The sequence below is a fragment of the Plecotus auritus genome (assembly GCF_963455305.1).
Source record: "Plecotus auritus genome assembly, chromosome: 9".
NCBI lineage: Eukaryota > Metazoa > Chordata > Mammalia > Chiroptera > Vespertilionidae > Plecotus > Plecotus auritus.
Window position 1 is genome coordinate 115,407,970 of NC_137783.1, and position 27,686 is coordinate 115,435,655.

Sequence of the window (27,686 nt, forward strand, 5' to 3'; positions counted from 1 at the left end):
ACTGTAGGATATAATTCTAACTTACTATATAATTTTGAGGTAATTCACCTTCTGTTTAAGAAGTAAAGTCTCCCTTTGCTACATTTTTTATTTCCCCACCCAACTTTTCCAGTCTCATTGGCGAGCATAGAGGGAGGTATTATGAAGACTGGCAAGGGAGGCAGTTTAGAGAAAGATCTGTGAAGTTCTGGTGGTACCACTTACTAGCTCTGTCTCTTTTTAGGCAATCACTGAAAAGGAGATGAGAAACTTGAAGATATGGCTTAAGTGATTAACTGGAGTACCCATGCTGAATACAAAATTGAATAAGGTTCTTAAGATGGCTGATAAGAGGAAAACACAGGGCTCAAAAGACTAAGAGTTGATAGTGTTTGATAGAGGAACTGTTACAGTGGGAGTGAGGGCATGAAACTGCTCAGTAAACTGGAAGATATTAGCAGAGAATGGGCTATGGGACTTTGGAGTTTAATAGTTTGAGTCATTGTTGCTGATACAGTCTGGAGCGATAGCCTCAGAGTGAAATGCTGGAGTGAAATAAGGTCATGGGAGTTAAGGTTAAGGATGTGAAATACTAATGTTTTGGATGGGCTTTAACTTTGAACTCACCTAGAATAATTGTGAAGGGGAGTAGGAACACAGACCCTCTGTGACTGCATATCAGTTCGTGACCAGATTTGACAGGACAAGAAGAGGTAGATGGTGGCATATTCCAGTTGCATGTGCTGCAGGAGTAATGGTATCTTTGGTTGGGGTACAATAACAATGCTTTATAGGCTGAGATACACGTTGTGTGTTGGTGGGGGAGAGAAGGGATGAGGAAAGTTGCAAATACTTGGTAGGATCCTGTTCTGTGCCGGGTGATACATGCACTCTACCTGATTTAATTTATACCACATACCTCTGGGGTTGCCTCTGATATCAATACTTTGCAGAGTAGTTAACTGAGGCTCAGAGAGATGAATTGTCTTTATTTCTTCTTATATGTGGTGGGATTGGGAGTAACTCTTAGGAAGGTGAAAGAAATATGTGATGATCTGTATTAGAGGAATGTTTTCATGATAGAAAATCCCAACATACTTTTGGTGAATTAATATATATTTTATAGGTATTTTATTTTCTAATCTCTTCCATAGGTCCCATTTATTTCATTTTCCCCTACTGAACATTGACCCACAGACAAGATGACAGATTCTTCGTCGTCTTCCTTCTTTTCTGATTTTGGGCTGCTACTGTACTTGGAGGAATTAAACAAAAATGAATTAAGTAAATTCAAGTCATTCCTAAAGAATGAGACCACAGGACCCGGGAACTGCCTGATACCCTGGACTGAAGTGAAGAAGGCCAGTCGGGAGGATCTGGCTAACTTGATGCACAAGCATTATCCAGGGGAGCAAGCCTGGGATGTGGCTCTGAAAATCTTTGGCAAGATGAACCTGAAGGATCTGTGTGAGAGAGCAAAAGCTGAGATGAGTTGTGAGTGATGCTAGGGACATATCTGGGGGGAGGGAGAAGGAAGTGCTTCCTGGAAGCTACTGGGATGATTCTATGAAAGGGATTTAGGGACTAAACCATTCAGTGGTTCACAAACTCCTTGGAGGCCACATATATTGGGAACTTGTTGGATCATTTGAGAAACAACAAAGAGGCAGGAAAGTTTTGAGAACTGTTACAGCCTGGCTCATTAATTAGTATTTAATCCATTTGGTCGCAGTTAGCATGATCAAAGCAACTGAGTGATAAGAATGATCTCATCTAGTATACCTTTGCCTAAACTACAGATAAGCTCATACATTAGCCTAAATTTTAAGGAATCTCAAATATGGCTTAAAATCTTTGCTGAAATATGAGGAATGAGCAAAAAAATTATTAAGGGACATAAGCCAAGCCAGTATTTTTAGTCATTCCCAAGTATGATATATTGTAGACATCTAAAATTCCTTACTCATATTTGCTTTGAGCCTCACCATATCTCTGTGAGGTCAGTACAGACAAGGACACTTAAGCTTAGGCAAGACCACTTGCCCTGTTACAGGCTGGTGGCATGGCAAGAGGTCTCCTACTTCAGTGTTGGTTACATCACATCACTCTTCCCTCAGGTAAACTGGTGCAGTCTGGGGCTCTGTTGGCCCTAGTTTCTTAAACCTAGATGGTCATAGAATTGGACTACTGAGGAAAATTCTGGCCATTACCAAAGCTCTCCTTGTTTTTGGTAATCTTGTGATCCTGTTGCAGGGACAGCCCAGACTATGGAACCAGAGGACATCACGGCTGGAGAGGCCCAAGGTGACCAGGAGGGAGTTCTGGGTAAGTAGATAGGTTTTTGTTAGATTTGGGAGGAGGTTGAGCTTTTAAAGCATTGATGGGATCTATCTGTGAGGGCACTTTTTTTCAACTCTTGATAACTTCTAATTCCTACCTGTTCACTGATATCATTCAAAGAGTCAACAAAACTGGCTCTCTGGCCAAAGTCAGAGTCAGGGCCATGTTGATTCAGGGCCTCAGGAGAATGGTATTTGGGAATGCCCAATCAAAGGTGAAAGTCTAATAAACAAAGGTATGTTCATGTTTGTGTGTTATGGACTAAGAGTCTCTGAGTTGGCAGGGACTGTAGCCTGTCACGTCTATTCCCTTCCTTTAGGAGTGATGCTGTAATTAAGTTCCCACGGTATTGATTGACTAGTCCACATAAAGTGTAATTTCTAGTTCAATCCCATTTCCATTTTCCCTACTTTGTTTTGAATTCTGTTTACTTGAATTTCAGTTTATGTAAACGGAATTACAGTACAAAGAAAACCGGAGCAGGTGAGAAAGCTTTGTATTCATAACTCAGCCATGCTGGTTTCTAAGAGGCCACACTATTCCATTCAAGAAGTAATTGAGGCCCTGGTCAGGTATCTAAGTAGTTAGAGTGTCATCCCTACAAATATGCCAAGGTGGGTTCAATCTCTGGTCGGGACACATATAAGATGCAACCAATGAAAGCATGAGTAAGTGGAATAACAAATCAATGTTGCTCTTTCTCTCTCAAAAAAAAAAGTCAATAAATAACATTAAAAAAAAAGAAATAATTGAGACCCTACTTCATTTCAAGGACTAATAAAAATTGCTTATTTCTTTAAATGATCTTGAAGATGACTTCCTGCTTTGACCTTAATTTCTGATTCAATATAAGGACATCTGTTTTTATGGTATAAATTTAAGAAACCAGGTTTTTATTTCCATAGAAATTTACTGTCAGAAAATTTGGAAGACAGATAAAAGTAAACAAAGAAATTAAAAGTCATCCTTATAATCTCAATTTTCTTTTTAAGTACTGCACTGTACTAGATATTATACCATAAAGAATATCTATATTCTAATATCATAACTTTTCTTGGAGGAGAATTAAGCATAATTTACTGTGATATTAAGTATGTTAGATATTTGTGGGTTTTTTTGTGTGTGGTTTTTTTTATTGATTTCAGAGAGGGAAAGAGACAGAAGCATCAGTGGTGACAGAGTCACTGATTAGCTGCTTTCTGCACGCCCCCTAATGGGGATCAAGCCTGCAACCCGGGCATGTGCTCTTGACCAGAATCCAACCTGGGACCCTTCAGTCCACAGGCCGACACTCTATCCACTGAGCCAAACCAGCTAGGGCAAGTATGGAGTGACATTTAATTGAGATCTAAAGATGGAATCAGGCTTAACTAGGCAAAGATGAAATTATATTTTCATTCTACTTGGACACTTGGGAATTTTTTTCTTTTGTCTGTATAATTTTGTTAACCAGTGTCACCCCAATAAATTCAATAATAAATAAATAAAATGAAATGAAAAATATTCTTTAGGGTATGTTTCAGTGTTCATTTCTATTAGTGTTTTACCTGTATAAAGTGGATTGATCTGTAGCTTCAGATCTGTAGCTTCAGTTCCTCACTGGCTATTATTGTTAATTGTTGCCTATTTTCCTTTTTATAAAAAAATTGATTTCTCAGAGAAAGAGGAAGGGGGGGAGAGAGAGAGAGAGAAAGAGAAAGAGAAAGGAAAGAGTGAAACATCAATGGGTTGCCTTCTGCATGCCTCCTACTGGGGATCCAGCCTGCAACCTGGGCACGTACCCTGACTGGGAATCGAACCAGCAACCTTTCTGTGCACAGGACAATGCCTAGCCAACTGAACCACACCTGCCAGGGCACCTGTGTTCCTTTTTAATCTGGATATAACTCTGTTCTACACATATATCATCTTTATTTTCTCTAAGGAGGAAAAGTAAAAAGAGAAAATATTTCTAGAACAGATTTAATTTTTATTTTCCATCACAAATTTATTTTTATGCATTGCCAGTTCTATTTTTTCAGTTTCTAACATATGTTTTAAATCTACAGGAATATTCTTTGTTTTGTTTATATTTTTTTCTTAGCTAAGCCAGCTGATTTTTTATTTCAGCCTATATCTCTTCCTGTTCCGAAGTCCAGGTCCAGTATTCTTAACGTTACACATCATAGAATGTGTTTTGATCATGTATATCTTTGTTTTGTTTTTGCTCCATTCTGATTCAGGTGATGGAACAAAATATAGGATTCAAATACAGGAAAAGTTTTCCCTCGTGCCGGATGAGAAGTGTTGGCTTGGAGAACCTAAAGATTTCCATCATGAGATTGCTGAGGAAGGTAGAGAACTGCTAGAACATTTGTTTGATGTGGATGTCAACACCGGTGAGCAGCCACAGACAGTGGTGCTGCAAGGGGCTGCTGGAGTCGGGAAAACCACCCTGGTGAGAAAGGCCATGTTAGATTGGGCTCAGGGCACTCTCTATCAGGAGAAATTTACCTATATTTTTTATCTCAATGCGAGAGAGATTAACCAGTGGAAAGAAAGAAGCTTTATTGAAATGATATCAACAGACTGGCCCAGCACAGAAGGCCCCATTGAAAATATTATGTCCCAGCCAAGTAATCTCCTTTTTATTATTGACAGTTTTGATGAGCTGAACTTTGCCTTTGAGGAACCCGAGTTTGTCCTGTGCGAGGACTGGACCCAGGTACACCCCGTGTCCTTCCTCATGAGTAGTTTGCTGAGGAAAGTGATGCTCCCTGAGTCTTTCTTATTGGTGACAACTAGGCTCACAACTTATGAGAAGCTAAAGCTCTTGCTGAAGAATCAGCGTTCCGTAGAGCTACTCGGTATGTCAGAAGATGCCAGAGAGGAATATGTTTATGGGTTTTTTGAAGACAAGAAGTGGGCCTTGCTAGTATTGAGTTTACTGAGAAACAATGAGATGCTTTTTAGCATGTGCAGTGTCCCCCTAGTGTGCTGGGTCATTTGTAATAGTCTGGAGCAGCAAATGGAGAAGGGTGGTGACATCACATTGACCTGCAAATCCACCACGGCTCTGTTTTCCTGCTATGTCTCCAGCTTGTTCACACAGGTCAACGGAAGATGTCCTAGTTTGCCCGAACAAGCCCAGCTGAGGAATCTGTGCCACTTGGCTGCCAAAGGAGTATGGTCTATGACACACGTGTTTTACAGGGCAAATTTCCGAAAGCATGAATTAACAAAATCTGATGTCTCTAGTTTCTTGGACATGAATATTCTGCAGAAGGACACAGATTATGAAAACTGCTATGAGTTCACCCACCTACACATTCAGGAGTTTTTTGCAGCTATGTTCTATATGTTGGCAGACAGCTCGAAACTCGGGGACCATTCCTCTCAGTCTTTTGCAGACTTGAAGCTGTTACTTGAAAGCACCAATTGTGAACACCCCCATTTGACACAGATGAAATGCTTTCTGTTTGGACTTTTGAATGAAGACCGAGTAAAACAACTGGAGGAAACTCTTAACTGTAACATGTCATTGGAGATAAAAGGGAAGATACTTCAGGGGATGGAAATATTGGGAAACAGTGACTCTTTCATCCAGCTGGGATGTCTGGAGTTATTTCACTGTCTGTATGAGACTCAAGATGAAGCATTTATAATCCAGGCAATGAGATATTTCCAAAAGGTTGTCATTAATATTTGCGAGAAATTCCATTTGCTTGTGTCTTCATTCTGCCTTAAGCATTGCCAGTGCTTACGGACCATTAAACTGTCTGTAACTGTGGTATTTGAGAAGATGTTAAAATCAAGCTTCCCAGTTGAAACTTGGTAAGTGTCTTAGGTCAGTTCCCTGGAAGTGCCCTGTGGGGGAGTGAAGGAAGTCGATTTTGTCTTGGGGGAGGGGAGGAGTTGTTTAGCTGAGGTCCCAGAGCCTGGAAAAATATTCAGAGTTGTCCCACCTTGAGAAATGGAGGCCAGGCACTGAAGCCTCTATTGAACAGCCACAGCTCTTGGTAAAGAATAGGCAGAAACTTGCCTGAAGTGGCTCTCTTCACTTGAAGGTAATCCCAAGAGAGGGACTTGGCTGAGAGCTGTCAACTGTGAACACTCCCAGCAACTAGGGAATGAGTGCCTCAGCCCTGAAGGAAGGATGTGGCACAGCACAAACTTACATCCACTATCCTACTTCTATTAACTTGTAAAAGCAATGCCCTCCAGAAGAATAGGGACCAGGAATTTCTTCCTGGACCGAGTGTACGTAGATCATCTCTCTGGGCTATGCTCCACTGTACTCTACTGACCTAGCTCATTGCCTAGACACAGATTGGCCTTTGTAAGAAAGGTCTAAGCTCTTTAACACCTAACTGGATGGAGTCAGATGCAGGTAAGCAATAGTAGGTGCTGAATGAGTGTTTTGAAAGACTAAATGAACCTTCAGCATTTTTTGCTTATTACTAGAGGCATGGTGCACAAAATTTGTGCACTGGGGTGGGGGGAGGGTCCCTCAGCCTGGTCTGTGCCCTATCGCAGTCTGGGACCCCTTGGGGGATGTCCGACTGCCTGCTCCCCACGCGAGCCTAAGCTGGCAGTCAGACATCCCTCTCACAGTCCAGGACCCCTCGCTCCTTACCGTCTGCCTGCTTGCTGCTCCTTACTGCTCTGCTCCCTGCTCCTTAGTGCTGCCTCGGAGGCAGGAGAGGCTCCCACCACCGCTGCTGCGCTTGCCAGCTGTGAGTCCAGCTTCTGGCTGAGTGGCGCTCCCCCTGTGGAAGTGCACTGACCACCAGGAAGCAGCTCCTGTGTTGAGCGTCTGCCCCATGGTGGTCAGTGTGCATTATAGCAACCAGTTGTTCTGCTGTTCAGTCAATTTGCATACTAGGCTTTTATTATATAGGATTATTATACCCTCTCTCCTTCCTCAAGTTGCCTTTTCTGACTCTACCCATCTAAGTCTGAAGAGTTGAACTATGGGACTAGTTCTAGATTTAACTAAAATTAATTGAGAGTTTACTATGTGGTATATAGAGTGTACAGGATATTGAACATATCCAATTGAAGGCTGGTCAAAACCACATTTCTATTTTTAAGATTATAAAACTGAGATTCATGGAAGTTCACCTAAAAAGTAAGTGTATAATCATTGATTTAACCATAAATAATAGCGAACATTTGATTCACACATACCTGATAGTCTTCTAAGTCCCAACTCATTTAGTCTCCTAAAAATCCAATTTCCTTTTTACTTATTAAGAAATGTATTAAAAAAACACCCAAGTGCGTGTGTAACTTGAAAGAGGTCACGTCTGATGATAAATCCTTGGTTTTCCAACTTTACTCAAGCTGTCTCATTGCTGTTACATACAATTGCAGCATCCCTCTTATAAGAATACATTTCATTTCTCTCTGAACTGTGGGAGCAGGAATTGAAGGTTGGAATGCTGTGACTCTCACTTTACTGTCCTTGGGAAGTTATAAATAATCTCCTCCAGTCAATTTTCTTGATTCTGATTTCATAGTTCTATTGACAGAAGACATGATTGAACCCAGGGCATCAGAATGTATATTAAGCCTAATCCTATATAATAAAGGCTAATATGCAAATTGACCGAACAGCCGAATGACCAGTTGCTATGATGTGCACTGACCAGGGGACAGACGCTCAACACAGGAGCTACCTCCTGGTGGTCAGTGCGCTCTCACAGGGGGAGCGCTGCTCAGCCAGAACTCTGAGCTGGGCTCATGACTGGCGAGCGCAGCAGTAGTGGCGGGAGCCTCTCCCACCTCTGCAGCAGCACTAAGGATGCCTGATTGATGGCTTAGGCCCACTCAGACATCCCCCGAGGGCTACCGGACTGCGAGAGGGCACAGGCCGGGCTGAGGAACCCCCTCTCCAGTGCACAAATTTTGTGCGCCGGGCCTCTAGTAATAAATATTAGGAAGGCATTCTGGCCACTATATAGCCAGTCTTCATGCTCTGCTCCTCTCCCCTCCCCTCTGTTGTAGTGTTATCTAATTCTAGAGTTGGCATTGTTACTAAAATAAAAATGGAATCTGAGAACCCAGTGTTTTAAAAGGGACATTACGGGTGACTTCAGTCTCTGCTACAACCTAACTACATTGTAAACTTAAGAACGGGATTCTTATCTTGTTCACCATTTTATCCATAATATTTGTACATAGTAAGCACATGAACGAATTATTGCCCAGTTTTCAGATTTAAGACTTCAGGTGATGTAGAGCCCGCCACTCTGCAATGTCACTCATTCCAATTTAAGTAAGGTATTGGGGGAACCAATGTTTATTGAATAGTGAAGGGCATCAGGATGTGCCACTGCAACAGGTGCAGCTTTTGCATAAGAATGTTTTGAGCTGAAGGTGTTGGAGTCCCTGAAATCCCTTATCTGCCTAAAAGCAGAGCTTCCCAAAAGGACTTACCTGTCATAAGCTGCCCCCAGGAGCAGCATTTATCTCTTCTTGGAGACTGAAGTTGGCCCTACAACTAGACAGAACTTGTTATAAACTATCATGTCTCCATCTAGTTTCCTAAGGGCCCACTTACCTTTCCAAAAAGTCATTTGTTTTTCCATAAGTACCCTTTCTCCGTTTGCCTTTCCCCTACTAACATACACTGAGTGGCCAGATTATTATGATCTCTGAAAGTGTAATAATCTGGCCACTCAGTGTATATCCTATATAATAAAAGGCTAATATACAAATTGTCCCCTCGACCAGAAGTTCGACCAGCAGGTAGGCCGGCCAACCGCCCATGTCCCCTCCCCCTGGCCAGCCTGTCCGGACCCCACCCATGCACGAATTCATGCACTGGGCCTGAATATACACACACACTGAGTGGCCAGATTATTATGGGTTCAGAGATCATAATGTGGCTACTCAGTGTAGGTATGTAGACCCCAAATTCTAACCACCCCTTTGAATTACCTATAATTGAATAATCTGGCTACTCAATGTAGGTATGTAGACCTCAAATTCTAACTGCCCCTTTGACTTACCTATAATTGAATTTCTCCCCTTTGTATCTTTTATGCACATAAAATTTGTATGCTTTTCTCTTGTTAATAGGGATACCTATTACTGCTGGCAAGATCTTTGTTCTGTGCTTCATACAAATGAACACTTGAGAGAATTGGAGCTATATCATAGCAACCTTAATGAATTGGCAAAGAAGATTTTTTATAAAGAACTAAGGCACCCAAAATGTAAACTACAAAAGCTATTGTAAGTCTGACATGAGTTGTTCTAGTTTCTGTGCCCCACCTCCCACTCCTACTTATCAGGGGAGACCAACAGTGTAAAATACTCTTAAAACGTGAACAGTGGAAACCTCTGGGAACACGGAGGCATAACTAACCTGTTCTAGGAACTATTGCACAGAGCATGGTAACTGTTGGCATGGGTTTTGGGGCTTGATTAGGAATTTTCTAGATGAGGAAGAATACAAAGGTAAGGCATTCTAGGCAGGTCAACAAAGCATTTTCCAAAGTAAGTTCTGGAACATACTATTTTTTCTTTTTAAATTTTTTTTATTGAGGAATAATTTATTTTCAATATAGTGCACATATATTAAGTATTCATTCAGTGCATTGAGCTATGTAAAAAATTGCATACAGCTATGTAAATACCAAAAACAAGACAAAATTATTCCCTCACTTCAGAGTCCTTTCTTGTACCACTTCTAAAAGTCTTCTCACCCTGTTCAGACCCACTTTCTAATCTCTATCACTATAGCTTAGCTTTTCTGTTCTTGGAAATCATTTAGGAAGACTTGTTTTGTGTTTATCTTTTGCTCAACAAAATGTGTTTCCATGTTGTTGCATGTTTCAGTAGTTATTTTTTTATCGCTGATTAGCATTCCATTGTATGATAGAATACAACTTGCTTTTTCATTCTTTTGTGAATAGAACCTGAGGTTGTTTCCACATTTTTTTTTGCCATTATGAATAAGGCTGCTGCTATGAATATTTTTGTTCACCTTTTATTTTTGTGACATACATTTTTATCTCTTGGGCTAATACCCAGGAATGCAATTGCTAGTTCATTGGAGGATGTTTGACTTTTTAAGAAATTGCCAGCCAGTTCTTCAGAGTCATTGTACCATTTCACAGTCCCACCAGCAACATGTGAAAGCCCCAGCTGCTCATCCTTGCCAACATTTGCTATTGCAGTTTTTAGTTTATCTCATAATTTGATTCTAGATACCCTATCATTTTTTAAAAATATATTTTATTGATTGCAGAGAGGAAGGGAGAGGGAGAGAGAGATAGAAACATCAATGATGAGAGAGAATCATTGATCGGCTGCCTCCTGCACACCCCACACTGGGGATCGAGCTTGCAACCGGGACATGTGCCCTTGACTGAAATTGAACCTGGGACCCTTCAGTCCGCAGGCCCACGCTCTATCCACTGAACCAAACCAGCTAGGGTCATTTTTTTTTTTTTTTAATGTTTGCTTGTTAATGTCTCCCTCTTGTCCATGGGCTCTCCTAGGAGCTGGAACTGATCCTGTTGTCTTCTGTGTTCAGTGCCCATCAGTGCACTCAAAGCCTAATTTGTGCTCAGTAATATGTACTAATGCTGAACAAATGATATATTTTGTTTCCATTAGCACCGAAGATTATTTTTTGGGGGGCGGGGGGCGGGAGAGACAGTCTTCCCCTTAAATATTTTCCTTAGAGCCTTGGTGTTTTTAGTGATATCTGACCTTAGATTTCAAATAACTAGATTAGGTCTGGACTTGCATATAGATGTGGCAGGAAACTGCATGTATGTTATGATGAAGGGGTTCTTAGAAGTCCTTTTCCTCACCCCCAAATATCTTCCCAGTTTGTCCCTTCACTGAATGTCACTAACCTAAATCCTAACAATTGTTAATGCCATCTTTTGGGTTAGATAGCTTCCTCTTTTAGAATTCAAAGGTCCCTTGGGTTGAGGGTGGAGGGGAGTGACACCATGAAGGCAGCTCTTAGTCTTTCCCACCCTGGTGTGGCTTTACTTAAGTCCCATTTCCCTAACAAGTGAGGCTGTACTTTCCAATTTATGTTTAGTGAGTACATTTGGCACTTTTATTAGATGATGGTGGTTAGTGCTCAAAATGGGTAAAAGCTTTATTTTCTTGTGCTTGGCTGGAAGGGATGTGAAAGTAAAGGGTAAGTAGAGGGCAAAAGGGAGGGCAGGTGGTATTATGAAGAGAGGTTTTGAACAGTTAGCAGTGTTAACCTGCTGGGCATGTGGGGCCCACAGAGGTACTACAGAAGAATTGGATACAGATAACAGTGACTGAGTTAGGAGATTGGAAATCGGAAGAAAAATAGGCGATTTAGCTTCCTTCTTATTTTGCTTTGGGCTGTCCATGAGATGGTAGGGCATATTTTGCAATGATGTTTTGCTAATGATACACATTAAAAAGTTGATATTGACAGTGAAATATTATAAATTAATACTGTAATTGCAGAATTTGGAATAGTCCCAATAATTTTTGATAGCCATTCCTGGGGTTAAGGGTTCAAAAACTCCTCTTTTTTTTCCTGATATTACCTTCCTTTCCTTCAAGGTCAAACAAAGTTGAGAGTATCAGTTATCAGGATATCATGGACATCTAAGTTGTAACCCAATTGTTTTTCTAAGCAGCAAATGAAACTTGGATTTATGACCTGACCTGGAACACGAGAAACCCAGAGTAGGAAAAGAGGTGGCAGGAGTATTTAGATAATATTCAAGATTTGGGCTTGAAAAGACAAAAGAGATGATTTTGTAATCCCTCCTGCATATTTTTCTTTTGAAGGTTGAGATTTTTTTCTTTTGCTGATGGTTGTCAGAATTTTGCCAGTTGTTTGACTCACAACCAGAATCTGCTGCATCTTGACCTGAAAGGAAGTGATATAGGGGACGGTGGAGTGAAGTCATTATGTGAAGCCTTGAGACACCCAGACTGCAAACTGCAGAATCTGAGGTAAGTCGTGATTTTTTTGGTATTACAATTGAGAATTGTATTCGTCCAGATAGAGCCTTCCAGCCTGGAATTGCTGTTCGTGGGACTAGGTTACATCTACTTTCATGATATGGAAAGGGGCGGGGGGGAGATCAGTAGATTTAGGCTAATTTCTTCCAGGTAGGACTTCTAACTCCTCCCATCCCCCCACTGAAGACCCCTCATTGTTCAGTCACCTAAATCTAAAAAATAAGCAAAAAAAAAAAAACAGCAGATCCAGAATATATAAGATTTAATTTTTTTTCATATTTAAATGCAAGCATGTGTTTATTCCCTGTATTTTTGATGCTCAGAAAAGAATGCACTAGTGGTAGCTGGGGCAGGCTCAGTTTTACTTAATTTTTGATAGTGAATCGCCCTCACCTTGTAATTGCAACTCACTGATCAATATAGAAAATTGAGGAAGAACAGTATAGCAACTGCTCTCTCACTGTCACACACTATTGATCCTAATGGTAGGCCTGATTTTCTTTCTCTATGAAAGTGAGGGGTCTAGCAGTCATACTTGGTCTGCACATTGTGTAGCAGGTTTCAAGAAAGATCTCATGTTCCAATGAAAGATATTTAATTCAGTTTATGGCAAATAAAACCAAAAAAACAAACAGGAGCAAAATAAAAAAATCATTGCATTAAGTTTTACCTTAGAGGTTTTTGTAATCCCTGGATTCACGTGGGGTTGGGGGGTAAGAATGAACCTTGGTACATGAAAGGCCAACATAGGTCTGTATTTGTGGGAAACAAATGATAACTTGTGTGTAGAAAACAAGTAAAATCTGCCATAAGACCTTCTTTTTTGACAATAGGCATATGAATTCTGTTACCATTCGGAATTTATTTTTAGGTTTCACTATTTTACAGGATGAAATTCTCTCATAGCATGTCTGAAAATTTGTTGCATAATTATTGAATGTGTTTAGTTGTCAGCAGGACAGGTTAGGGTATTGGTTTTACCATCTAGGAAGTAGTTCTAGTACATTTTGAAGAATTTTCTATAACCTGTAGCCTCTGGTTCTGGAACTCAAATGAGAAGTAGGTCATTGGTGTCTCTTTGTAAAAGTAAAACATGTTAGTGGCAAAAAGCTGTTAAGTGGAGGGAAAGATATTTTCTTACAGTGGGAGCTGTGGATCCAAACCAAAATGCCTTGGCCCTTAACAGAGCAGTAGGACTTGATAAGATCTCTTTCATCAGTTGAGGTTTGACAAGCCTTGATGTGGGCTCGGTTACTAGGCTTTTAGACAGGAAACCATCTCACTGGGTCAACTAGTAGGGCTCCTTACACCAGTGAATAGAGTGTTTCGTGGCAGAAGTCATCAGAGCTTTGTAATAATAAAACACTACAACATGTAGGGTTGGAAGTTGTCCCATTGTGGGTGGCCACTGAGGAGTAATCAAGAGTCCTGTAGATATCCTATTGTCATTTCATGTGGGAAAGTTTCTAGTCTTATGATTGTTTTAGAACTGTTATAAGAGCTATGGACAGTTGGCTGGCCATGTTATACATGTGCTTATTTCCTGTTTGTTTAGATAATTTTTTTTTCTGTTAAAACTTTATGAATTAATCTATAGTACTCTTTCTGTCTAGAAGACCTCTCTCCAAACATAATGTATGAGATTGCCTTCATTTCCCTAACTGCCTGCTTGGCTGCTGATATAATGCCCTTTAGTATTAGTCTACTCCTGCTGCCGTAACAAAATAACACAGGCTAGGTAGCTTAAACAACAGAGGTTTATTTCTCAGTTGTGGAGGATGGAAGTTCTAAATCCGGGGGCTGGCAGGCTTGGTTTCTGGTGAGGCTTCTTTCCTTGGCTTGCGGACAGCTGCCTACTCATATATTATGGCCTTTTTTGTGTTCGTACATTGCTGATGTCTTGTCCAGTCCTATTGGGTTAGGGGTTCACTCTTGTGACCTCATTTAACCTAGTTACCTCTTTAAAAGCCCTGTCTCCAGATGCAGTCACATTGGGAATTAGGGCTTTAACATACAAATTTGGGGGAGCACTAATCAGTCCATAACACCTTTTCAGGGCAAGTTGAGGTTTTCAACCTTAGGCCATGTTCTGGGTCATCCATTGAGGTCTAATCCTGTTCCTACCTCTGTATGCCCTGATTTTGATGAAGAGAATCAATTCCTGGGGACTCAAGTTAATAAGTCCTTGATTAAAAGAAATAATCAAAACAACTCCACGTTCCAGGAACATTGCTGCCACTGGACTCTCTTTATAAATAGCTGCTGATAATCAGGTCCAGCCATGCCGAAAGCACAGGTGGTCTCTAAATATGAGTCTCTAAAAATAGGGGCTCTACATACACTTACTTTCTTCTGCTGCTGCTGCCCTTTTTAAACTTTATTTTTAGAAACATTTTACTTCTTGTTTTCACTGGTAAGGACTGGTTTCCTCAGAAAGCGTAGGTTGACTCCCACTTGTAAGTAAGCTCTTGGCAGGCAGTAGTGGGAGTGGCAGCTTTTGCTCCTGATTTCCTGCCCATCTTTTTCATAAATCAGAATGCCAGGATGCAGCTCTTCTCCAGTCCACCTCCATCCATGTAGTTAGAGGACATTCCTCCCAGATTAAAACATGATCATTTAAAAATATTTTTAGCCCTACTGGTGTAACTCAGTGATTGAGTGTTGACCTATGAATCAGGAGGTCAAAGTTTGATTCCCAGTCAGGATACATGCTGGGGTTGCAGCTCGATCAGGGCATGCAGGAGGCAGCTGATCCATGATTCTCTCACATCATTGATGTTTCTATCTCGCTCTCCCTCTCCCTTCCTCTCTAAAATTAATAAAAATATATTTAAAAATATTTTTAATGTTTTCATAGGGAATTGGGGATGTGGGAATGGAAAAGACCCCCCCCCCTTCTAACTCTCTATCAGAGCCTTATGATGGGATTAAATCACTCTTATTCTAGAGTTAAGCTGGGTTATCAGAAAAGGTCCCAAAGACCCAGATCGATCCGGTGACCAAATGCTCTGGCTGGGTGAGCGTTGGTTATAATTCTTCTCCAAGGAGGAGTCATTTCTATGTTTCTGTATTTTTCCCCCAGCCTGGAATCCTGCAGCCTAACTACACTTTGCTGTCTGAATATCTCCAAGATTCTCATCAGAAGCCACAGCCTGATATTTCTGAATCTGTCGACCAATAATATATTGGATGACGGAGTGGAGCTGTTGTGTGAGGCCTTAAGACATCCAAACTGTCACCTAGAGAGACTGTCGTGAGTCTTTTTGCTTTGTTTTCTGTAGAGTCATTTTGTTCAGCCTTGGACACATTAGTTATGAACTGAATGGGCAATCTGCCTGGGTCTTGACACCAGTTGGTTCACTTGTTAATTGTGGATCAGCTCCTCCTTTTCACCCTCTACTGCCCTTCCTCTTTTACTTAACTTTTACCCACTTTTCTTCATGATTAACTTGTTATTTTTCATTTTTTTCCAGGCTTCTCCTCTTCCCTCCTATTTTTTGTTTCAGTACACCCTGTGCATAGCTGAAATGGAATCCATAATTTAAGTAGCTTTGATGAAGTAGAGTCTATAGTTGAGGTGTAGGGGTTGTAAGTACCAGCTAACTTCCATTTGAAGGAGAAGAGAAGCATGAACTTTGGGATTTGACTGATCCCTTCCCATTTGTGTTTCTCCTTCAGCTTAGAAAGCTGTGGCCTGACAGTAGCTGGTTGTGAGGATCTCTCTTTGGCTCTCATCAGCAACAAAGGGCTGACACATTTGTGCTTGGCAGACAACATCTTGGGAGATGGTGGAGTAAAGCTTATGAGTGATGTCTTGAAGCATCCACAGTGCACTCTACAGAGCCTTGTGTAAGTGTCTGCTAGTTTTCAGCCTTTCAATATAATAAACATTTTTGAAATATATTTAAAATGAGAAAATAATATGAACACATTCTGTCCCTTGCTTTCTCCCTACTGTTGGCTTTAGTGATAATGATGAAGATGATGATATTAATAATTGCCATTTATTGTGTCTTTACTGTGTGCTGGGCTTTGTGCTAAATTTTGTAAACCTGTACAGAAGTTCCTGTTTGTGTCAAATTGGCAACCTGAGTTCTAAGTGCCTCATTGTACAGGTGAGGAATGTGAGGCTTAGAAAGATTATGCAACTTGCCTAATGCTCACAACAAAATGACGGATTCAGGACTAAAGTCCACCTGTTCAGTTCCATATTATGGGCTCAGAATAGGTAAATATGTAGGAATGCCATTAAACAGAAATATAGCATTCTTTGGTATGGCTGGATCACACTGGGTTATTCTGTTATTAGGTAATTTCCTAGACACGGAATTGATGAGCCAAAATTTTAATTTTGTCAGATATGGTTAAATTGCCTCCAGATAGATTGTTTATATTCCCTCAGCAGTCTAGGGGCCTGTATTTTGATATCCTCACTGAGGATCTACAGTCTTTTTTATCAATGTTAATTACTTCATTGAAAATAATGTTAAATAAGGATTTGATGTTGAGCATCTTTTCTAATGTTTTTTGGCCCTTAATATTCTAGGGATTATCTCTTCATAGGCTCAGTTTTCTTCTGGGTGTTTTCTGTATCTATGTTATATATTATGGTTACTGATATAACAAATACACTATTAATATTATATTTTATGTATTACAAATAATTTTCCTAGCATGTTGCTGTATTTCTAGTTTTCTTTATGGTCATTTTTAGAATATAGAAGCTTAAAATTTTTCTGAAGTCTAGTTTTCTTCCCCGTCATGACTTTCAGAAGTTTTTTCATAGTGGGAAATACCTTTCTTTAAAAAAATCCACTTATGACATCTTTTTCATATTCTTTATGAATTTATTTTTAACATTTAAATGTTAAAGTACTCCAAATTAAATTTGTTATAAGGCTTAAACTTATTTTCCCCCATGTCAGGTCTGTTGTCCTGAAATGATTTATGGCATAATATATCTTTTCCCTACTGATTGTGGAAATGCCACTTTATTATGCATAAAAAGTACTTATTTTATTGTGATTACTCCCATTCTACTCCGTAGGACTGCTTCTTGGCTCCATGTAGCTTTTTCTGCAATAGGATACTATATTTATATCCAGTTTTATTTATAATAATAAAAATTCTGAAGAACATGAATCTAGTCTGTAGCCCAATTTGGTGCAAACCTGTTTCCCAAGTGAGATAAAGAGGCAATGAGGGAAGAGGCTGTTTGATGAGATGTAGATAGAGATCGTAACATGAAATCTTTTCAAGGATATAAATCTCTGGCACTGGAGCAATGATTCCATTTTCCTCACATTGTCCTTCCTGTAGGCTGCGGCGTTGCCATTTCACTTCAGGTAGCAGTGAGCACCTGTCATCTTCTCTCCGAAGCAACAAGAGTCTGACACATCTGGATCTGGCATCAAACCAGCTACAAGACGATGGAGTAAAGCTTCTGTGTGATGTCTTTCGGCATCCAGGGTGCAATCTTCAGGACCTGGAGTAGGTTTCTGTGACGTTGGTTTGTGTAGCTTTACTGTGAGCACAGGGGAGGTATGGAAAGAAAGACTGAGAGCTGAGTATCTGTCGGAGGAAAGAATATATTCCCTCTCATTTTTCCTGAGAAAGTCTGTCCATCGGCCTTTTTTTAAATTATTTTTTTAACCAATTAATACATTAATTACAGTCAACTTTCCCCAGGTAAAGAGGACCAGAGCCATCAGGCCGAACAGTAGTCACTTTATTTTTCCCTTGGTTGTGCCCCAGTGCCCCTACTGTGTCCTTCACCTTACCTCCATGAAGCTGAAATTGTGCTCTACAGGTTTTTCTTTCTTATAATTGGGAAAACTTTTAAAGAAACTGGGAAGGGAATTTTAAAAACTATCCAACAATCCAATCATTCTTTAACAATAATTGTGTTTATTCTTATGTTCTCTCTTACTTTGTGAATAGGCATACATATCTTTGCATGACACATAGATGTGTAATTGTGATTACTGTATAGATGATACTTTGAGTTTATTTTTTACGCAGGAGTATTTCATAAACACATTTAAATACTTATATACAATTAGAGGCCTGGTTCACAACATTTGTGCACTTGGAGGAGTGGGGGGGGGGTGGGTCCCTCAGCCCGGCCTGTGCCCTCTTGCAGTCCGGGAGCCCTCAGGGAGTGGGCCTAAGCTGTCAGTCAGACATCCTTAGTGCTGCCACAGAGGTGACAGAGGCTCCTGCCACTGCTGCTGCACTTGCCAGCCATGAGCCTGGCTCAGGGCTTCTGGCTGAGGGGTGCTCCCCCTGTGGGAGCACACTGACCACCAGGGGGCAGCTCCTGTGTTGAGTGTCTACCCCCTGGTGGTCAGTGTGCGTCATAGCGACTGGTCGTTCCACTGTTTGGTCAATTTGCATATTAGCTTTTAATATATAGGATTATCTTACTGATTTTTTAATGGCTGCAAAATATTTAACATTGCATTATATAAATGTTGTAGCTAGATTGAGGCAAGATATAGGTGTCACTTAGCAGTCTCAGCTCACTTTTCCACTAGGCCTTCCATGGGACTGACCCGTAGCCTGGATGAGTCATTGTTTTTTTAGAACTATAAATTCAAGATTATTGGTATGCCTAGAGGTGTTTGTCTTGACTGGACTGTCTCATGATAACCAAATTTCCAAGTGAATTTAATAGTTGGTTGTCACATCTGGAAACACGAAAGTGACTGAACTCTTGGGTCCAATAAGCTTCTGTACTTCCTTTAGGAAAATGTAATATGATATGGGTTACAGTGTGATTCTCTGAAATTTCCTTGATTATTATTCAATTGGAAAATAAAATTTTACACAATGGAAATTATCATTAAAGCCATGCCTTCATTTCAGCTACGGAGATATAATTGCTAAGTGACCTATACCCACAAAATATTTGCTCGGCCCAGTTTCTTTCCTTTGCATTGCTGGTGCTTTCTCAGCTGCCTTTATAGTCTCTGTAGACCATGCCAGTTCTCTCAAACAACATTTACAACATATATGAGCTAGATTATAAGAGGACTAAAGGTTATTATTAAGGTGATGCTCTTATCCCCAAGTTATTCACAAAATGCTGATAGTAGGGAAAGAACTTGCCAACTCTAATATATTTCATATTTTGTTATAAAGATATGACAAAAATTTCCAAGGAACAAGGAATGGGACAGAGGAGACGTGAGTCACTTTAAGCTTGAGAGATGAAGAGGGTTTTGTTATGTGTAGATATTCCAGGCAGAAGGAAAGAAGAGAGACAAGGAAGGGAATGAGGACAGATGTGGTATATTTGGAAAACAATAGATTGTATGGTTGGGGAATAGGATGGGGACCAAAGAGGGAAAAAGAACATTTGAGGCCATATTTTAAATGCTCTTGAATATCCTGCAAAAGACAGAAAATATCTTTTTATACGTAGCTTCTTGATTCTTTGGAGATAACACTCTGAGATAGATTCCTAGAAAGCATTTTAATGTAAAAACTATATTAGAAACAAAGTATAGACATCAGTGGGTTCTTGGGAAAACTTACAATCCTTTTTAGTATTGATAGGAGTGTTTACACCTTTATTTGGCAAGCATGATAGATGATGACCTGTTTGTAGGAAAAAGCAGTTTTATTTTCTGCTCATTAAGAAACCCATCTGTTTCTACTGGTAATGTTAGACCTTCTTGTGTGCATCCTGGATTATAGATTGAAAAGGGTCAGAAAAAAAGGTGCAAATATCTGGGAATCTCTCCCAGGATTAAACTAATTAAGCCTCACAGCTAAAGGTCTCACTTTTCTTTTGTATTTCTTACAGACTGATGGGTTGTATTCTCACTAGTGCCTGTTGTCTGGACCTGGCTTCTGCTATTCTGAACAACCCAAACCTGCGGAGCCTGGACCTTGGGAACAATGACTTGCAGGATGATGGAGTCCAAATTCTGTGTGAAGCTTTGAGGCATCCAAACTGTAATATTCAGAAGCTCGGGTGAGTTCAATTTTCCATTAGGAGAATCAAAGCTATTTGGGGCTAGTATAGGTAGGAGAAATTTAGTATACGAAGAGAGGATGGAAAATGGATGGGGTTACAAGGTAAGTTACTCTCAGAAGTGAGAATCTGAATTTCAAATATATGGGTCAGTGTGTATTGTATGTTGTTAGTATAGAAGCTATATTTCACATTTCTTTACATCCTTCTCAGTACCTTGGACAGGGTATGCATTAAGTAAATGGGATTTAATTTAGGTCTTCCACATTCTGTCGTCCTTCAGCTATCCCATTTGGCCTTGTATTATTATTTTTTTAAGGTGTAATTTTACTAATCATCTTCTATCTAGAAAAGTTCTATTGATGCTCTCAAGGAGCTTGCAACATAACAAAATCTTATCCTGTGTTCTGAATACTTATGTTCAGATATTGTTTAGATTTTTATTTTCTTTTTAAAATTTTGAACTAAAATTGGAGAGTACATTTTCACTCATGCAGCATGAATTATTGACTTCTGGGACAAAAATTTTGCTTTACATGTGGGAAGCCCAGGCCCTATGATATGTCTCTGAATCTTACAAGACAGTGTTGCTTTTTCATATTCTATTGACTGTGTATATGTTTTTATCACAGCAATGATGATATTATAACTTTGGGTCTGAAATTTAATTTCATCACCTAGTAAGATAGCCTATTGCAATCTCATGGATGCTGACAGGAGACATAGAATCCTATCAGAGAAAGAGGACTTTATGCATAAGCACACAAGCATTAGGAATGTTTGTGTCAGTTTCCCTTGAGCCGTAAGTCCCCTAGGATTGTTGTGGAGGAGCCCAATGGATGTCTGCACATGCAGTAGGTTTCATCCCAAGAGAGGAACATTGAGTTTGGGGACTCACCATTTTATAGCATGCAGGGAGTAAGCCTGCTCTTTGTCCTGGAGAGGGACACATTACCTCATCCAACAAGGTTGCTCATTGCACATGTGTCCTAGGAAACGGCCTAGGTAAAGAGTTATCAGCAAAAATGTAGGAGGACAAAAGACCCATAGAATGTCTCCCAACAATATCTACTCTTTTTTCTACACAGTACAGTCTTGGCTTCTGGTGTATTTTCACAAGGAAGTGCCACTTCATTGGGCATTCTAATTAATCTGACCAGCAGAGGCTAGGACCGAATTTGGTCCATTTGTCTCATACACCACTTCATTAACACCACTACCAACAGGTATCGAAGTACAGGATGGGGACAAATTTCAGTACCAATTTCAACTATGTGCCCAGGGTCCTGGACTCAGCCAATTGAGTTAGACCCAGGGAGGAACAATAGGTGTTATTATCCATTACAATTCATAAAAGGGAGTTGAAAATGACCTGCCAATCTTAGTGTCATTGGCAATAAATAAAGGGGAAAAAGATGGGTCACAAGCATTCCCATCCCCAATAAAGAGACATTCATCGGGCCACACTGCCCAATTGCAAACATATAACATATAGCACCAGTCACTGTGGTGTGGTATTTGTGTTGTATTTGACTTGAGTCACCATTCAATTGATTTGGTTTGTCACATGGGCAGTGTCACTGAATAGTTACAGCTGCTTCATTTGCCATACATGGCCTAACCCAGGCTTTTCTGGCATTGGGAAGCTTGTGAAGTTGTATAGGTCAGCCTGAAAAGAGGTTGTATCTGTGGTTGTATTTGTAAACATATGAGAGGGGTCCACATTCGGGGGCTGCCGTTGATGGTCTCAGGTACAGCAGAATAGTTAAGTCCTGCCAAGTGTACATGAGATTTTCTCTTCTCATAGCGTGTGTAGCCAGCATGACAACTGGGTCATGGGTCATTTTGCCCACCACAGCTGCTGGACTAAAGCAGACCATGTAACTATTTTGCCAGGTGGCATTGTTGGATCCATTGTTGGAAAAGAGAGTCTTCTTGTTCTCCCCAGTCCCTGTAACTCTCAGGTTCTAAAGTGTTTCTTCCCAGGTATTGGTGTTGCTACTCTTCCCCCCAGCAATGAAGTCAGTGCGCCCCTTCACTATTCCCCAACTTGTACCTTCAGTCCAGAGGGATCAGGTGGAAGAGGGACAAAGGCAGTTTTATAGTATTTACTGAAAGCCATTATACCCCACACCTTGGCTCTTGTCTAGCACTGTACTCAACCAAAGGATCATTATCCTCATGACCTGGGGCCTAGTCAATCCAAACGAGAATCCAGCTGTCTGAACTGAATAAGTTTGAACATCATAGGTCCCTTCTTGCTGGCCTGCCACCTGGAGGCAGGCTGTATCTGGAGTACCAACCAGTCTGGCCTGGAGTTACTGTCAGGGAAAGAAAAGTACCATGCCCGGGAATGATCAGGATGTAATCCTGAAATTCCAAAGTTATTCTGTATAACTTAGGATGCAAGTATATTGCTTGCAACCTAATCATTACCCAGGAGGGGCCAAAAAGAGGTGAACGTTTCAGGAGAAGCTGCATTTAGTGATCAAACTGCCCTGGAGTTGGCAAGAGAGGTAGAATAAAAAATATTTTTATTTAATTTTGTGAGGCCATTCCAGAGCTCAGCAACACCAGATGCTTGTGGCCGACAGAGACGATGGAATGTTCATTGAATACCTTGACTATTGACCCATTGTTTCCTCCAAATAGAGGACATGGGTGCTATACTCCTTGATTGTTTGCATATCTGAAAATGACTTCGATTTCTGTGAACTTGAATAACTGGTCGGCTGTGTTCAAAGTATTTTGGTCATCCTTCTCTGAGAGTTTTCCAGAGAGTTCACTGCCTGCTAGCATTGAAACTAGTTGTAGAAAAGTCTACTAGTAAAACCAACAGATTCTTCCCCTTCAGTGTCCTTATTTGTTAAAAATGATTTTCAGCATTTTCAGAATAAGTTTCAAAAGATTAAAGAAAATTACAGATAAGGAAAACCAACAGAAGAAATCCAACATATTAGTGATCCTGAAAAAAATTGAAAAGCAAAAATTAAAGGTAGGAAACCTTACCCCCCAAAAAAGCACAATCTATAGATTAAAAAGGCACACCATTTCCCCAGAAAAATACTAAGAAAGACAAGTAAACACAGGACAAATTATTGGCATACAGGTCTAAAGATAAAGTATCTTATAAGGAAACTGAAGGTGAAGAATCCACTGGTTTCAGACTTTTCTGCAACTAGTTTCAATGCCAGCAGGTAGTAGACTCTCTGGAAAACTCCCAGAGGAAGGATGATGAAAAACTATGAACTCAACCAAGCAGTCTTCCAAGTCATTCAGCAGTTGGGAAAATACACTTGTCCACTTCTAATGTGACTTTCATTCTATAATTTTTATTTTTATTTTCTGTTATGTTTAAGTTCTGTCAAATCATATTTTAAACATTTTCATGATGAAATATAAGTAAATACAGAAAAGTAAATAAAACTAATATTTAAAAAATAATAAATGTATGTAACCACACCCAGGTCAGGAAATTGAATTTCCCCAGCAAACCAAATTCTCCTCAGTCTTCCCTTCGAAATCACAACTTCTTCCCTTCTCCCCAATAAGCAGCCATTGTCCTGACTTTATGGCAGTCATTTATTTGTTTTCCTGTACAGTGAATCATGAGTGTATGTAATTTTAAACCATTAATATAATTGAGTTATGCCTGATTTTGTACTTTATATACATGGAATCATATTTTATATATTCTTTGGTATTAATGAATTTTTTGCTTAATATTATGATTGTAAGAGTCACTCAGTTGCTTCATGTAGCTGTAGTTAACTCTTTTTTATTGCTGTAAAAGATTTCAATGAATGACCACACCAAAAACTGTAATAACCATTCTAATGTAGGTGGGGTTATTTTTATTTCTTTTATGACTTAGTGATGCTATAAATATTTTAATACAGAAATTCTGAGGCACATGCATAAGCATTTATCTAGAATAAATATTTAGGAGTGGACATGTTATATCATGGGGGAATATATGTCTTCAGATTTATCAGACATTATCAGAAGGATTGTACCAATTTATTCTACCATTGCCAGTGTGTAAGAAGAGTTCCTGTTGCTCTCTATTCTTGCCAATTTTGTCAGACTTATTTTTTAAAATTTTAGCCAGTCAGGTGTGCATTTTGGAATATGGTTGTGCAAGATTGGAATTATTTCTTTTTTGAGCTTTGTAGAAATTTCCGGTGAAGCTATATGATGTGAAGCTTCCTCTGTGTGACTTTTAAAATTTGTATTCAATTTTTAAAATATATACATTTATATAGGTTTTTCTTATTGAATAATCTTGGTAAGTAATAGTATTCCTATGCTTTTACCTATTCATCTTAATTTAAAAGCTTATTGGCAAGTGTCTAATAATATTTTTGCTTAATTTCTGAATCATCTCTAGTGATTTAGATACCTAGTCATGTTTCATGAATTGTTTCTATCTTATTTCTTTTCTTCTGCTTTGGTTGAGTTTATTTTACCATTCCTTTTTCTAAATTCTTGAGTTGGATGCTTAGCTTATGAATGTTTCTTCTTTTCCAACACAGACTCAAAGTTATGATTTTCCTTTAAATCATTGCATTAACTTCATCCTACAAGTTTTGATATTATGTGAATGTTGCTATTTTTTTAGTCTAAAATATTTAAATGCCCTTATGATTTTTTTTCTTCGATCCACGAGTTATTTTTGAAGTGTATTCCTTGATTTTCAAACATAGGAGAAGTTTTTTGTTATCTTTTTATATTTACTCTCTAGCATTGCAGTCTGAGAACATATATGGTTTCAGTTCTTTGAAGTATGATGCCATTTGCTTCATGGCCTAGTGTATAACCAGTTTTTATATGTGCTCCATGGCGTACTTGAAAAGAATATGAAGAGCTGTTGGTTAGTTGCAATATTTCATACCAGTTAAGATCGTTAATCCGGTTGTTCAAATCTATGTCTTTAATGATTTTTTCAAGATAATTCAGTTACTATGAAAATGTTAAAAATCTCCTTTATAATTGTAGACATGTTTTTCATTTTGTAGTTGTTAGTTTTTGTTTTCTGCATTTTTTATTGAATTTATTGGGTTGATTGACATTGGTTCACAAAACCATACAGGTTTCCAGTGTACAATTCAACAAAATGTCACCTCCACGCTGCATCATGCACCCATTGCCCCAAGCAAAGTCTCTTTCTGTCCCCATTCCCCCCAACCTTTGCCACCTGCACCTTGCCCACTTTCCCTCTGGCTATCACCATATTGTTGTCTGTCTATGTGGTATGCATTTATATTTTTTGGCTGATCTCTTCATCTTCTTTCATCCAGTCCTCCAACCCCCTACCCCTCTGACAGCTGTCAATCTGTGTTTCATGTATCCAAACCTCTATTTCTGTTTTGTTGATTAGTTTATTTTGTTAATTAGATTCCACATATAAGTGAGATCATATGGTATTTGTCTTTCCATGGCTGGCTTATTTTGCTTAGCATAATAATCTCCAGCTACATTCATGCTGTCGCAAAGATAAGATTTCCTTTTTTATGGCCGCATAGTATTCCATTGGTAAATGTACAACCGTTTTTTTGACTGTTATTAGTGACTACAAATTTAGAATGATTGTTTCCTGGTGAATTCTTGATAATATTTTATGTCTTATACATTTTGCCATAAGGTTTGATATTTGTGTACTTTGTGTCATATTTAGTGGTGTGACTATTGCTCCACTACATTAATGTGTGTTCCATGTGGGCAGCAACTTAAAAACATTTTGTATACTCGGTATGTATTTAGGCACTCAATTGTTGAATGAGTAGGTAAACATTAAGGTGAACATTAAATATAAATTAGTTGGTTGGGGGGAATCATCAGGTATAGAAGATCAAGTTTAACATATTTCCTTAGTTCATAGTATTGTATTATCAGTGGTTTGTGCAAGGACCCATTGGTCGTTGATTGGTTAGTTGGTTAATTTATCTCCACTAACCACTGTCCTTTCCACCTGTAGGCACCTGAGCTAATGTGTTTGAAATTTGCCATAGAATTGTGTGTATCCTTGTAAAAGATGTGATACTGTTTTTTGGTGCATGCTTTTTTATTTGCATAAATGGCATGGTGCTAGAGACATTATATACCTTGCTCTTTAAACAATATCTTATTTCTAAAATCTACTTATGTTATATTTTTAATGCCATTCAAGGATTCAACTGCATTCGTTTTCTTTAGTGTGCTTCCATATTTTATTTATGCCCTGAATTATAATTATGAATTTCCAGTTCATGATATTGAAAGGGATATATTCAGCCTATAAATCTTTAGAATAATATTGTAAGTACTTATAGTCTTTGAATTTCCCTTAATCATACTCATTTTTTTTTTTATGCTTTGAGAGTTATCCTACACTCCCAGATCTCTTGTGCTTGCTGACTTTCATGGGATAAAGTTCATTTTATCTGTAGTCTCTCTTCCCTGCAGGTTGGAATATTGTGGTTTGACCTCTCTCTGTTGTCAGGATCTCTCCTCTACTCTTCGCAATAACCAAAGACTGATAAAAATGAACCTGGTGCATAATACCTTAGGTTTTGAAGGAATTAAGAAGTTATGTGAAGTCTTGAGGTCTCCTGAATGTAAACTACAAGTTCTAGGGTAAGTCTTCATTGGCTTAAGAAGAAAGTTTTCTGGAATGAGGGACTGGGGGAGCCACTCATTATTGCAGGCCTCGAGATCAACCTGATTGTGGATCCGTGGGCATTTTCTAGGCGCTTATTTGTTTTTCTCCCATAGAACACTGAATTTTGAGAGACAATGTAGCATAGTGATTAAGAGCCACGAACTCTAGAGCCAGACTACCTGAGTTTATTGCCACTTAATAGATATTTGAACTTGTGCTAGTCCCCAATCTCTGTGTTTCAGTTACCTTATCTGTAAAATGATATGAAATGATAATATCTACATATAGGCTTATTCACCTGAGTCAATATAGGTGGTCTTTAAAACAGTACCTAACATGTAATAAACAATGTATGCATTAGCTGTTTTCATTATCATCATTAGTATTACTATTTTGCTTGACAAAAAAAAGGGGGGCTCTTTGAGGATCCTTTTAAATTTTCATCTCTCTCTCTCCTATATTCCATTTTCCTTCAGCTGCAATATCCCCTTCAGCATATCCCTTAGTTTCCTTTTCTATTCCCCAGCCATGTTAATATTCTCTCTCTACTTTAATAGTCCCCCACCCCATTGAAATAAAATATCATGAGAAAGTAAAAGGCTGTGGGAAAATCGAGTGCAAGAAGAGATATTCCCTTGTTTTCTCAGGTTGTGCACAGAGGCATTTGATGAGGAAGCCCAGAAGCTGCTGGAAGCTGTGGGAGTTAGCAATCCACACCTAGTCATTAAGCAGGATTGTAGTGATCATAACGGAGAAGATGGTTCCTGGTGGAAGTGTTTCTGA

The 27,686-nt window shown here is 39.3% G+C and overlaps 1 protein-coding gene across 1 annotated transcript; it reads left to right on the forward strand.

Moving 5' to 3' along the window:
- Positions 1–1,181: 1,181 nt before the first annotated feature.
- NLRP14 (NLR family pyrin domain containing 14) lies at positions 1,182–27,686 on the forward strand (the record flags this gene model as incomplete). Its single annotated transcript, XM_080641587.1, is given in 12 exon segments — positions 1,182–1,473; positions 2,233–2,304; positions 4,542–6,132; positions 6,134–6,136; positions 9,385–9,540; positions 12,106–12,273; positions 15,365–15,535; positions 15,961–16,131; positions 17,602–17,772; positions 20,093–20,263; positions 26,708–26,878; positions 27,551–27,686. Coding segments are annotated over 12 exon segments (3,273 nt in total).